This window comes from Ammospiza nelsoni, chromosome 29 (assembly GCF_027579445.1).
Source record: "Ammospiza nelsoni isolate bAmmNel1 chromosome 29, bAmmNel1.pri, whole genome shotgun sequence".
NCBI classification, from domain to species: Eukaryota; Metazoa; Chordata; class Aves; order Passeriformes; family Passerellidae; genus Ammospiza; species Ammospiza nelsoni.
Genome location: NC_080661.1, coordinates 4,749,329 through 4,762,227, shown reverse-complemented (window position 1 = coordinate 4,762,227; position 12,899 = coordinate 4,749,329). Strand labels below are relative to the sequence as shown.

General features: G+C 55.1%; 1 protein-coding gene across 1 annotated transcript in view; it reads right to left on the bottom strand.

Annotated features, from left to right (window-relative positions):
• PFAS (phosphoribosylformylglycinamidine synthase) overlaps positions 1-12,899 on the bottom strand; it is an 87,855-nt gene that overhangs the window by 5,451 nt on the left and 69,505 nt on the right. The window contains 5 exon segments of the mRNA XM_059490595.1: positions 1,321-1,482; positions 4,289-4,423; positions 4,914-5,028; positions 6,863-6,954; positions 8,553-8,763. Of these exon segments, the coding sequence (XP_059346578.1) occupies positions 1,321-1,482; positions 4,289-4,423; positions 4,914-5,028; positions 6,863-6,954; positions 8,553-8,763 (715 nt within the window).

The following is a 12,899-nucleotide window of genomic DNA, read 5'->3' as shown; positions in this document are numbered from 1 at the left end:
ATAACCAGTTACCTTCCCCATGTGCCACCCACACCCCGAGCCGTGCCCCCTCCATGCCCCAGTTTAACCAGTATCCCCAGTATAACCAGTATAATCAGTATAACCAGTATATATTCCCAGTATAACCAGTATAACCAGTTACCTTCCCCGTGTGCCACCCACACTCCGAGCTGCGCCCCCTCCATGCCCCAGTATAACCAGTATTCCCAGTATAACCAGTATAATCAGTATAACCAGTATATATTCCCAGTATAACCAGTATAACCAGTATAACCAGTATAACCAGTATAACCAGTTTACCTTCCCCATGTGCCACCCACACCCCGAGCCGCGCCCCCTCCATGCCCCAGTATAACCAGTATAACCAGTATCCCCAGTATAACCAGTATAACCAGTATAACCAGTTTACCTTCCCCGTGTGCCACCCACACCCCGAGCCGCGCCCCCTCCATGCCCCAGTATAACCAGTATAACCAGTATAACCAGTATAACCAGTATCCCCAGTATAACCAGTATAACCAGTATAACCAGTTACCTTCCCCGTGTGCCACCCACACCCCGAGCCGCGCCCCCTCCCTGCCCCAGTATAACCAGTATAACCAGTATCCCCAGTATAACCAGTATAACCAGTATAACCAGTTTACCTTCCCCGTGTGCCACCCACACCCCGAGCCGCGCCCCCTCCATGCCCCAGTATAACCAGTATAACCAGTATAACCAGTATAACCAGTATCCCCAGTATAACCAGTATAACCAGTATAACCAGTTACCTTCCCCGTGTGCCACCCACACCCCGAGCCGCGCCCCCTCCCTGCCCCAGTATAACCAGTATAACCAGTATAACCAGTATAACCAGTATAACCAGTTTACCTTCCCCATGTGCCACCCACACCCTGAGCCGCGCCCCCTCCATGCCCCAGTATAACCAGTATAACCAGTATAACCAGTATAACCAGTTACCTTCCCCGTGTGCCACCCACACCCCGAGCCGCGCCCCCTCCATGCCCCAGTTTAACCAGTATAACCAGTATAACCAGTATAACCAGTATAACCAGTATCCCCAGTATAACCAGTATAACCAGTATCCCCAGTATAACCAGTATCCCCAGTATCCCCAGTATAACCAGTATCCCCAGTATCCCCAGTATTCCCAGTATCCCCAGTATTCCCAGTATAACCAGTATCCCCAGTATAACCAGTATAACCAGTATAACCAGTATCCCCAGTATAACCAGTATTCCCAGTATAACCAGTATCCCCAGTATAACCAGTATAACCAGTATAACCAGTATAACCAGTATAACCAGTATCCCCAGTTACCTTCCCCGTGTGCCACCCACACCCCGAGCCGCGCCCCCTCCATCCCGCGCAGCATCAGCGCCGGCCCCGGCTCCACGCGCACGGTGACGAAGCGCGACTCGAAGCGGCCGGACACGTTCCGCTCCAGGGCCACCGCTGCCGATGGGCCCGGGGAGGTGGCGTCTGCCGGGAGAGACACCACAGGGTCACCACAGTGTCACCAGGGTGTCACCAGGGTGTCACCAGGGGGGTGGCATCGAGGGGACATTGAAGGGACAGAAACTCCAAAGGGAAACCCCAAAGGGACAAAGTTTGGGGACACTGCTGGGGACATCCAGGGCCACCGCTGCCGACGGGCCCGGGGAGGTGGCATCTGCCGGGAGAGACACCGCAGGGTCACCACAGTGTCACCAGGGTGTCACCAGGGTGTCACCAGGGGGGTGGCATCGAGGGGACATCGAGGGGACAGAAACTCCAAAGGGAAACCCCAAAGGGACAAAGTTTGGGGACACTGCTGGGGACATCCAGGGACACTGCGGGGACCAGGCCTGGGGAGGCGGCATCTGCCAGGAGAGGTGGCACCCAGGGTCACCAGGGTGTCACCAGAGTGTCACCAGGGGGGTGGCATCGAGGGGACACCTTGGGGACAGAAAGCCCAAAGGGAAACCCCAAAGGGACAAAGGTGGGGACACGTTCCGCTCCAGGGCCACCGCGGGGACAGGGCCCGGGGAGGTGGCATCTGCCGGGAGAGACACCGCAGGGTCACCACAGTGTCACCAGGGTGTCACCAGGGTGTCACCAGGGTGTCACCAGGGGGGTGGCATCGAGGGGACATCGAGGGGACAGAAAGCCCAAAGGGAAACCCCAAAGGGACAAAGTTTGGGGACACTGCTGGGGACATCCAGGGACACTGCGGGGACCAGGCCTGGGGAGGCGGCATCTGCCAGGAGAGGTGGCACCCAGGGTCACCACAGTGTCACCAGAGTGTCACCAGGGGGGTGGCATCGAGGGGACATTGAAGGGACAGAAAGCCCAAAGGGAAACCCCAAAGGGACAAAGGTGGGGACACGTTCCGCTCCAGGGCCACCGCGGGGACAGGGCCCGGGGAGGTGGCATCTGCCGGGAGAGACACCGCAGGGTCACCAGAGTGTCACCAGAGTGTCACCAGGGTGTCACCAGGGGGGTGGCATCGAGGGGACACCTTGGGGACAGAAAGCCCAAAGGGAAACCCCAAAGGGACAAAGGTGGGGACACGTTCCGCTCCAGGGCCACCGCTGCCGACGGGCCCGGGGAGGTGGCGTCTGCCGGGAGAGACACCGCAGGGTCACCAGAGTGTCACCACGGTGTCACCAGGGTGTCACCAGAGGGGTGGCATCGAGGGGACATTGAAGGGACAGAAAGCCCAAAGGGAAACCCCAAAGGGACAAAGGTGGGGACACGTTCCGCTGCAGGGCCACCGCGGGGACAGGGCCCGGGGAGGTGGCGTCTGCCGGGAGAGACACCGCAGGGTCACCACAGGGTCACCACGGTGTCACCAGGGTGTCACCAGGGGGGTGGCATCGAGGGGATATCGAGGGGACAGAAAGCCCAAAGGGAAACCCCAAAGGGACAAAGTTTGGGGACACTGCTGGGGACATCCAGGGACACTGCGGGGACCAGGCCTGGGGAGGCGGCATCTGCCGGGAGAGGTGGCACCCAGGGTCACCAGAGTGTCACCAGGGTGTCACCAGGGGGGTGGCATCGAGGGGACATCGAGGGGACAGAAAGCCCAAAGGGAAATCCCAAAGGGACAAAGTTTGGGGACACTGCTGGGGACATTTTGGGGACACTTCTGGGGGACACCTCTGAGTCCCCACTTGGACCAGGGGGCTGTCACCTGTCACAGGAATGTCACCAAGTGTCACCAGAGGGTCACCAGGGGTTGGGGACAGCGAGGGGACACTGAGGGGACATCGAGGGGACATCAAGGGGACATTGAGGGGACATTGAGGGGACACTGAGGGGACACTGAGGGGACATCGAGGGGACACTGAGGGGACACTGAGGGGACATCGAGGGGACACTGAGGGGACATCAAGGGGACACTGAGGGGACATTGAGGGGACATTGAGGGGACACTGAGGGGACATTGAGGGGACATTGAGGGGACACTGAGGGGACACTGAGGGGACATCGAGGGGACATCGAGGGGACATCGAGGGGACATTGAGGGGACATCAAGGGGACATCAAGGGGACATCAAGGGGACATTGAGGGGACATTGAGGGGACAACCCTGGAACAAAAACCTCAAGGGGACAAAAACGCCAAGGGGACAAAGTTGGGGACACTTTTGGGGACACCTCGGGGACACCCCTGGAGTGGCAGGGACATGGCCCGGGACATGGGAACGTCACCCGAGTGTCACCCGAGTGTCACCAGGGGTTGGGGACAGGGAGGGGACACCTTGGGGACAGCCCAGGGACAGCCCCAGGACAGAAAGCCCAAAGGGACAAAGGTGGGGACACTGAGGTGACACACAGGTGACACAGGTGACATTGGGGTGACACACAGGTTACACACAGGTGGCACAGGTGACACACACAGGTGACATTGGGGTGACACAGGTGACACACACAGGTGACACAGGTGTCACTCACCTGTCCCCACCCAGCCCAGCAGCGCCATCAGCTGGCAGCCGTTGCACACGCCCAGGCTGAAGGTGTCACACAGGTCACACACAGGTGACATTGGGGTGACACAGGTGACACACACAGGTGACATTGGGGTGACACACAGGTGACACACAGGTGACACACAGGTGACACAGGTGACACACAGGTGACACTGACCTGTCCCCACCCAGCCCAGCAGCGCCATCAGCTGGCAGCCGTTGCACACGCCCAGGCTGAAGGTGTCACACAGGTGACATTGGGGTGACACAGGTGACACAGGTGACATTGGGGTGACACACAGGTGACACACACAGGTGACACACAGGTGACACTCACCTGTCCCCACCCAGCCCAGCAGCGCCATCAGCTGGCAGCCGTTGCACACGCCCAGGCTGAAGGTGTCCGGCCGCGCGCGGAATCGCTCGAGCTCCGAGCGGACCCTGGCGTTGAAGAGGATGGAGGCCGCCCAGCCTGCGGAAACGGGGGGAAAAACGGGGAAATTGGGAAAAAAATCCGGGATGGAAAACGGGGGGGAAAAATGGGGGAAATTGTGGGGAAAATGGGGTAAAAATTGGGGGAATAATGGGGGAAAAATGCGGGAGTAATGGGGGGAAATGGGGGGGGATGGGGGAAAAATTTGGGATAAAAGTGGGGAATAATGGGGGAAAATAATGGGGGAAAATGGGAAAAATAATGGGAAATTAATGGGGGAAATAATGGGGGAAAATGGCAGAATGCCATTGGGGGAGGAGCCATTTTTGGGGTTGTTTATGGTTTTTTTTTTTTTTGTGGGATTTTCTTTTTTTTTTAGGATTTTTTTCAATTTTTGGGGATTTTTTTTTATTTTTCTGAGAATTTTTTTGTGGATTTTAATGGAATTTTTTCGGATTTATTCCCCCTTTAGGATTTTGGGGGTTTTTTGGGGCGTTTTTTGGGGCGTTTTTTGGGGTTCCAGACGCACCTTTAGCCGAGCCCAGCACGTCGGCGTAGCTGAAGCCGCCCACGAAAACGAGACCCCGGAACCCGTCCAGGGAGGCCGAGCCCGAGCAAAGGTCCTGGGTGGTCACATCCCACACCTGGGAACCCCAAAAACCCCTGGTCAGACCCCAAAAATCAACCCAAAAATAAACACAAAACCCCCCACAAATCTACCAAAAAAATAAACCCAAAAAATCCTGGTTAGACCCCAAAAATAAACCCCAAAAAAAGCCCCCAAATCTACCCCAAAACCACCCCAAAAACCCCAGTGAGACCCCAAAAATAAACCCCAAACCAACCCCAAAAATAAACCCAAAACCAACCCCAAAAATAAACCCAAATCTACCCCAAAAACCCCGGTCAGACCCCAAAAATAAACCCAAAACAACCCCAAAAAACCCCCAAAACCACCCCAAAAACCCCGGTCAGACCCCAAAAATGAACCCAAAACCACCCCAAAAATGAATCCAGAACCACCCCAAAAACCCCGGTCAGACCCCAAAAATGAACCCAAAACTGAACCCCAAAAATGAACCCAAAACCACCCCAAAAAACCCCAAAAACCCCGGTCAGACCCCAAAAATAAACCCAAAACCACCCCAAAAACCCCCAAAACCACCCCAAAAACCCCGGTCAGACCCCAAAAATGAACCCAAAACCACCCCAAAAATGAATCCAGAACCACCCCAAAAACCCCGGTCAGACCCCAAAAATAAACCCAAAAATAAACCCAAAAATAAACCCAAAAATAAACCCAAAACCACCCCAAAAGCCACCCAAAAACCCCGGTCAGACCCCAAAAATGAACCCAAAACCACCCCAAAAAACCCCGGTCAGACCCCAAAAATAAACCCAAAACTGAACCCCAAAAACCCCACTAAGACCCCAAAAATAAACCCCAAACCAACCCCGAAAATGAACCCAAAACCACCCCAAAATCCCCACTCAGACCCCAAAAACCCCGGTGAGACCCCAAAAATGAACCCAAAATCACCCCAAAAAATAAACCCAAAACTGAACCCCAAAAACCCCGGTCAGACCCCAAAAATGAACCCAAAACCAACCCCAAAAAATAAACCCAAAACCACCCCAAAAACCCCGGTCAGACCCCAAAAATGAACCCAAAACTGAACCCCAAAAATGAACCCAAAACCACCCCAAAAAACCCCAAAAACCCCGGTCAGACCCCAAAAATAAACCCAAAACCACCCCAAAAACCCCGGTCAGACCCCAAAAATAAACCCAAAACTACCCCAAAAACCAACCCCCAAATCGACCCCAAATTTGGGATCCTCAGGTGGTTTTGGGGTTCCCAAGTGGTTTTGGGGTCATTTCCGGGTGTTTTGGGGACATTTTGGGGTAATTTCTGGGTGTTTTGGGGTCGTTTTGGGGTCGTTTCTGGGTGTTTTGGGGTCCCCAGGCGTTTTTGGGGTCATTTTTGGGTTTTTTGGGGTCCCCAGGTGTTTTTGGGGTCATTTCCGGGTGTTTTGGGGTCCCCAGGGAATTTCTGGGGACATTTTGGGGTCTCATGGGTGTCTTTGGGGTGCCCAGATACTTTTGGGGTGACTTGGGCTGTTTCTGGGCTGGTTTTGGGGTGTTTCTGGGGTGTTTTGGGGTGTTTCAGGCTGTTTTGGGCTGGTTTTGGGCTGGTTTGGGCTGTTTTTGGGCTGTTTTGGGGTGTTTTTGGGCTGTTTTGGGGGTATTTTGGGGTGTTTCAGGGTGTTTTTGGGGTGTTTCGGGGTGTTTTGGGCTGTTTTTGTGGTGTTTTTAGGTGTTTCAGGGTGTTTTTGGGGTGTTTCAGGGTGTTTTTGGGGTGTTTCAGGGTGTTTGGGGGTGGTTTGGGCTGTTTCTGGGGTGTTTTTGGCTGTTTTTGGGGTGTTTTTAGGTGTTTCAGGGTGTTTTTGGGGTGTTTTGGGCTGTTTCTGGTCTCACCTGGAAGCCGGCCATGGCGAAGGCTGCGGCCATCTCCCGGTCGCCGTTGCTGCCCTCCTCCCTCAGCACGGCCACGCGCGGCCCCGGCAGCTCTGGGGGACCCCAAAAATCGGCACCGGCGCCCCCAAAAACCCCAAAACTGCCCCCAAATCCCGCAGACCCCAAATAACCCCCCAAAAAACCCCCAAAATCCTATAAAAATTCCATTAAATCCCATAAAAATCCCATTAAAATGAGATTAAATCCCATAAAAATCCCATTAAAATCCCATTAAATCCCATAAAAATCCCATAAAAATCCCAAAAAATCCCATAAAAATCCCACCGAAAATCCCATAAAAATCCCATAAAAATCCCATTAAATCCCATTAAATCCCAAAAAAATCCCATTAAAATCCCATTAAAATCCCATAAAAATACCATTAAAACCCATTAAATCCCATTAAAATCCCATTAAATCCCATAAAAATCCCATAAAAATTCCATTAAAATCCTACAAAACTCCCATTAAAATCCCATAAAAATCCCACACAAATCCCATAAAAATCCCATAAAAATCCCATTAAATCCCATAAAAATCCCATAAAAATCCCATAAAAATCCCATTAAAATCCCATAAAAATCCCATTAAATCCCATAAAAATCCCATTAAATCCCATAAAAAATCCCATAAAAATCCCATTAAAACCCCATAAAAATCCCATTAAAATCCCATTAAAATCCCATAAAAATCCCATTAAATCCCATTAAAATCCCATTAAAATCCCATAAAAATCCCATTAAATCCCATAAAAATCCCATTAAAACCCCTGGGGGACCCGAAAACTCAGCACCGGCACCCCAGAAAATGCCCGAAATGCCAAATCCCCAAATGTCCCCAAAATGTCCCCAATGTCCCCAATGTCCCTCAATGTCTCCCCAATGTCCCCAATGTCCCGAATCCCCCCAGTGTCCCCAATGTCCTCTCTGTCCTTGATGTCCCCAATGTCCCCCCAATGTCCCCAAATCCCCCCAGTGTCCCCCAGTGTCCCCAATGTCCCCCCACTGTCCCCAATGTCCCCAATCCCCAGAATGTCCTCAACCACCCCAGTGTCCCCAATGTCCCCAACATGTCCCCAATCCCCTCAATGTCCCCCCAGTCCCCCCAATGTCCCCCCAATGTCCCCAATCCCCAGACTGTCCTCAACCACCCCAATGTCCCCAATCCCCCCAATGCCCTCAATGTCCCCAATGTCCCCAATGTCCCCAATCCCCCCAATGTCCTCAATGTCCCCAATGTCCCCAATGTCCCCACCCATGCTCCGCGCCACCGGTGCCACGTAGTCGGGGTCGAAGGTGACGCTGAACTCAGGTCCCCAGTGCGTCCCCAATGTCCCCACTGTCCCCAAAATGTCCCCAATCCCCCCAATGTCCCCCCGATCCCCCAATGTCCCCAATGTCCCCAACATGTCCCCAATCCCCCCAATGTCCCCCCAGTGTCCCTGGTGTCCCCAATCCCCCCAATGTCCCCAATCCCCAGACTGTCCTCAACCACCCCAATGTCCCCAATCCCCCCAATCCCCCACTGTCCCCAGTCCCCCCACTGTCCCCAATGTCCCCAATCCCCCCAATGTCCCCAATCCCCAGAATGTCCTCAACCACCCCAATGTCCCCAATGTCCCCAATGTCCCCGCTGTCCCCAGTGTCCCCACCCATGCTCCGCGCCACCGGTGCCACGTAGTCGGGGTCGAAGGTGACGCTGAACTCGGGTCCCCAGCGCGTGCCCAGGTCCTGCTCCTCCTGCTCCACGCAGGCCGGCGTCGCCTGCAGCCGCTCCAGCTGGAAACTCGTCTGCTCCCAAATGTCCCTGAGGTCCCCAACGGGCTCGGCCAGCACCTCCTGGCCACCCACGGTCACTGTCACCTGCGGGGACATCGGGTACATTGGGATATGGGACACTGGAATGGTGGCACCTGGATTTGGGGACACCGAGATCTGGGACCCTGAGGACATTAAGGGACATTGAGGGACATTGGGGACACTGAGGGACATTGGGGACATTGAGAACATTGAGGGACATTGGGGACACTGAGGGACATTGGGGACATTGAGAACATTGAGGTTTGAGAACATTGGGGACATTGGGGACACTGGGGACATTGGGGACATTGGGATGTGGGACACTGGAATGGTGGCACTGGGCTTTGGGGACACTGAGGGACACTGAGGGACAGGGACTCGTCTGCTCCCAAATGTCCCTGAGGTCCCCAAGGGGCTCGGCCAGCACCTCCTGGCCACCCACGGTCACTGTCACCTGCGGGGACATCGGGGACATTGGGGTATGGGACACTGGAATGGTGGCACCTGGATTTGGGGACACCGAGATCTGGGACCCTGAGGACATTGAGGGACACTGAGGGACATTGGGGACATTGAGGGACATTGGGGACATTGAGAACATTGAGGGACATTGGGGACACTGAGGGACATTGGGGACATTGAGAACATTGAGGTTTGAGAACATTGGGGACATTGGGGACACTGAGGGACATTGGGGACATTGGGATAGGGGACACTGGAATGGTGGCACCGGGATTTGGGGACACCGAGATCTGGGACCCTGAGGACATTGAGGGACATTGAGGGACATCGGGGACACTGAGGGACATTGGGGACATTGAGAACATTGAGGGACATTGGGGACATTGAGAACATTGGGGTTTGAGGACATCGGGGACACTGTGGGACACTGGGGACATTGAGGGACACTGGGGACATTGAGGACCTCAGGGAGACTGGGGACATCGAGAACACTGAGGGACGTTGGGGACATTGGGGACACTGAGAACATTGAGGGACACTGGGGACATTGGGGACATTGGGATATGGGACACTGGAATGGTGGCACTGGGCTTTGGGGACACCGAGATCTGGGACCCTGAGGACATTGAGGGACATTGGGGACATTGAGGGACATTGAGAACATTGGGGTTTGAGGACACTGGGGACACTGAGGACATTGAGGGACACTGAGAACATTAAGGGACACTGAGAACATTCAGGACGCTGAGGGACACTGGGGACATTGGGGACATTGGGATAGGGGACACTGGAATGGTGGCACTGGGCTTTGGGGACACCGAGATCTGGGACCCTGAGGACATTGAGGGACATTGGGGACATTGAGAACATTGGGGTTTGAGGACATTGGGGACATTGAGGACATTGAGGGACACTGGGGACATTGGGGACATTGGGATATGGGACACTGGAATGGTGGCACTGGGCTTTGGGGACACTGAGGGACACTGAGGGACAGGGACTCGTCTGCTCCCAAATGTCCCTGAGGTCCCCAAGGGGCTCGGCCAGCTCCTCCTGGCCACCCACGGTCACTGTCACCTGCGGGGACATCGGGGACATTGGGGTATGGGACACTGGATTGGTGGCACCTGGATTTGGGGACACCGAGATCTGGGACCCTGAGGACATTGAGGGACATTGAGGGACATTGGGGACACTGAGGGACATTGGGGACATTGAGAACATTGAGGTTTGAGAACATTGGGGACATTGGGGACACTGGGGACACTGGGGACATTGGGATATGGGACACTGGAATGGTGGCACTGGGCTTTGGGGACACCGAGATCTGGGACCCTGAGGACATTGAGGGACATTGGGGACATTGAGAACATTGGGGTTTGAGGACATTGGGGACATTGAGGACATTGAGGGACACTGGGGACATTGGGGACATTGGGATGTGGGACACTGGAATGGTGGCACTGGGCTTTGGGGACACTGAGGGACACTGAGGGACAGGGACTCGTCTGCTCCCAAATGTCCCTGAGGTCCCCAACGGGCTCGGCCAGCACCTCCTGGCCACCCACGGTCACTGTCACCTGCGGGGACATCGGGGACATTGGGATATGGGACACTGGAATGGTGGCACCTGGATTTGGGGACACCGAGATCTGGGACCCTGAGGACATTGAGGGACATTGGGGACACTGAGGGACATTGGGGACATTGAGAACATTGAGGGACATTGGGGACACTGAGGGACATTGGGGACATTGAGAACATTGAGGGACATTGGGGACACTGAGGGACATTGGGGACATTGAGAACATTGAGGTTTGAGAACATTGGGGACATTGGGGACACTGAGGGACATTGGGGACATTGGGATATGGGACACTGGAATGGTGGCACCGGGATTTGGGGACACCGAGATCTGGGACCCTGAGGACATTGAGGGACTTTGAGGGACATTGGGGACACTGAGGGACATTGGGGACATTGAGAACATTGGGGTTTGAGGACATCGGGGACACTGTGGGACACTGGGGACATTGAGGGACACTGGGGACATTGAGGACCTCAGGGAGACTGGGGACATCGAGAACACTGAGGGACGTTGGGGACATTGGGGACACTGAGAACATTGAGGGACACTGGGGACATTGGGGACATTGGGATATGGGACACTGGAATGGTGGCACTGGGCTTTGGGGACACCGAGATCTGGGACCCTGAGGACATTGAGGGACATTGGGGACATTCAGAACATTGGGGTTTGAGGACATTGGGGACATTGAGGACATTGAGGGACATTGGGGACATTGAGGACATTGAGGGACACTGGGGACATTGGGGACATTGGGATGTGGGACACTGGAATGGTGGCACTGGGCTTTGGGGACACTGAGGGACACTGAGGGACAGGGACTTGTCTGCTCCCAAATGTCCCTGAGGTCCCCAACGGGCTCGGCCAGCACCTCCTGGCCACCCACGGTCACTGTCACCTGCGGGGACATCGGGGACATTGGGGTATGGGACACTGGATTGGTGGCACCTGGATTTGGGGACACCGAGATCTGGGACCCTGAGGACATTGAGGGACATTGGGGACATTCAGAACATTGGGGTTTGAGGACATTGGGGACATTGAGGACATTGAGGGACATTGGGGACATTGAGGACATTGAGGGACACTGGGGACATTGGGGACATTGGGATGTGGGACACTGGAATGGTGGCACTGGGCTTTGGGGACACTGAGGGACACTGAGGGACAGGGACTCGTCTGCTCCCAAATGTCCCTGAGGTCCCCAAGGGGCTCGGCCAGCACCTCCTGGCCACCCACGGTCACTGTCACCTGCGGGGACAGCACTGGGGACATTGGGGACATTTGAGGCCATCAGGGACATTGGGGACATTGGGACATGGGACATTTGAATGGCGCCATTGGGAAATGGAGACATCGAGGACCTGGAGAACCTTGAGTACATTGGGGACATTGGGGACATTGGGGACACTGGGGACACTGGGGACGTTGGGGACATTGGGGACATTAGGGACATTGGGGACACTGGGGACATTGGGGACATTGAAGACATTGGGGACATTGGGGACATTGGGGACATTGAGGGACACGAGGACATGGGGACAACAAAGAACAATGGGGACAGCAACAAGACAAAGCCACCACCGCCCACCCCAGGGGACAGAGCCACCTCCTGTCCCCTGTCCCCAAACCCCCCCAATGTCACCAATGGCCCCAATGTCCCCATTGTCCCCAACCCCCAAATGTCCCCCTGTCCCCGATGTCCCTGATGGCCTCAAATGTCCCCATTGTCCCTGATGTCCCCAGTGCTCCCAACGTCCCCAGCGTCCCCAACGTCCCCAACGTCCCCAACCCCCCCAATGTCCCCAGTTTCCCCAGCGCCCCCAATGTCCCCAATGTCCTCAATCCCCTCAAATGTCCCCAATGTCCCCAATGTCTCCAATGTCCCCAATGTCCCCCAGTGTCCCCAATTCCCCCGCTGTCCCCAATCCCCCCGCTGTCCCTAATGTCCCCTCACTGTCCCCAATGTCCCCCAGTGTCCCCAATGTCCCCAATGTCCCCCAGTGTCCCCAAACCCCCTCGATGTCCCCAATCCCCCCGCTGTCCCCAATGTCCCCAATGCCCCCAATGTCCCCAATGTCCCCAATCCCCTCACTGTCCCCAATGTCTCCTCACTGTCCCCAATGTCCCCAATGTCCCCCAATATCCC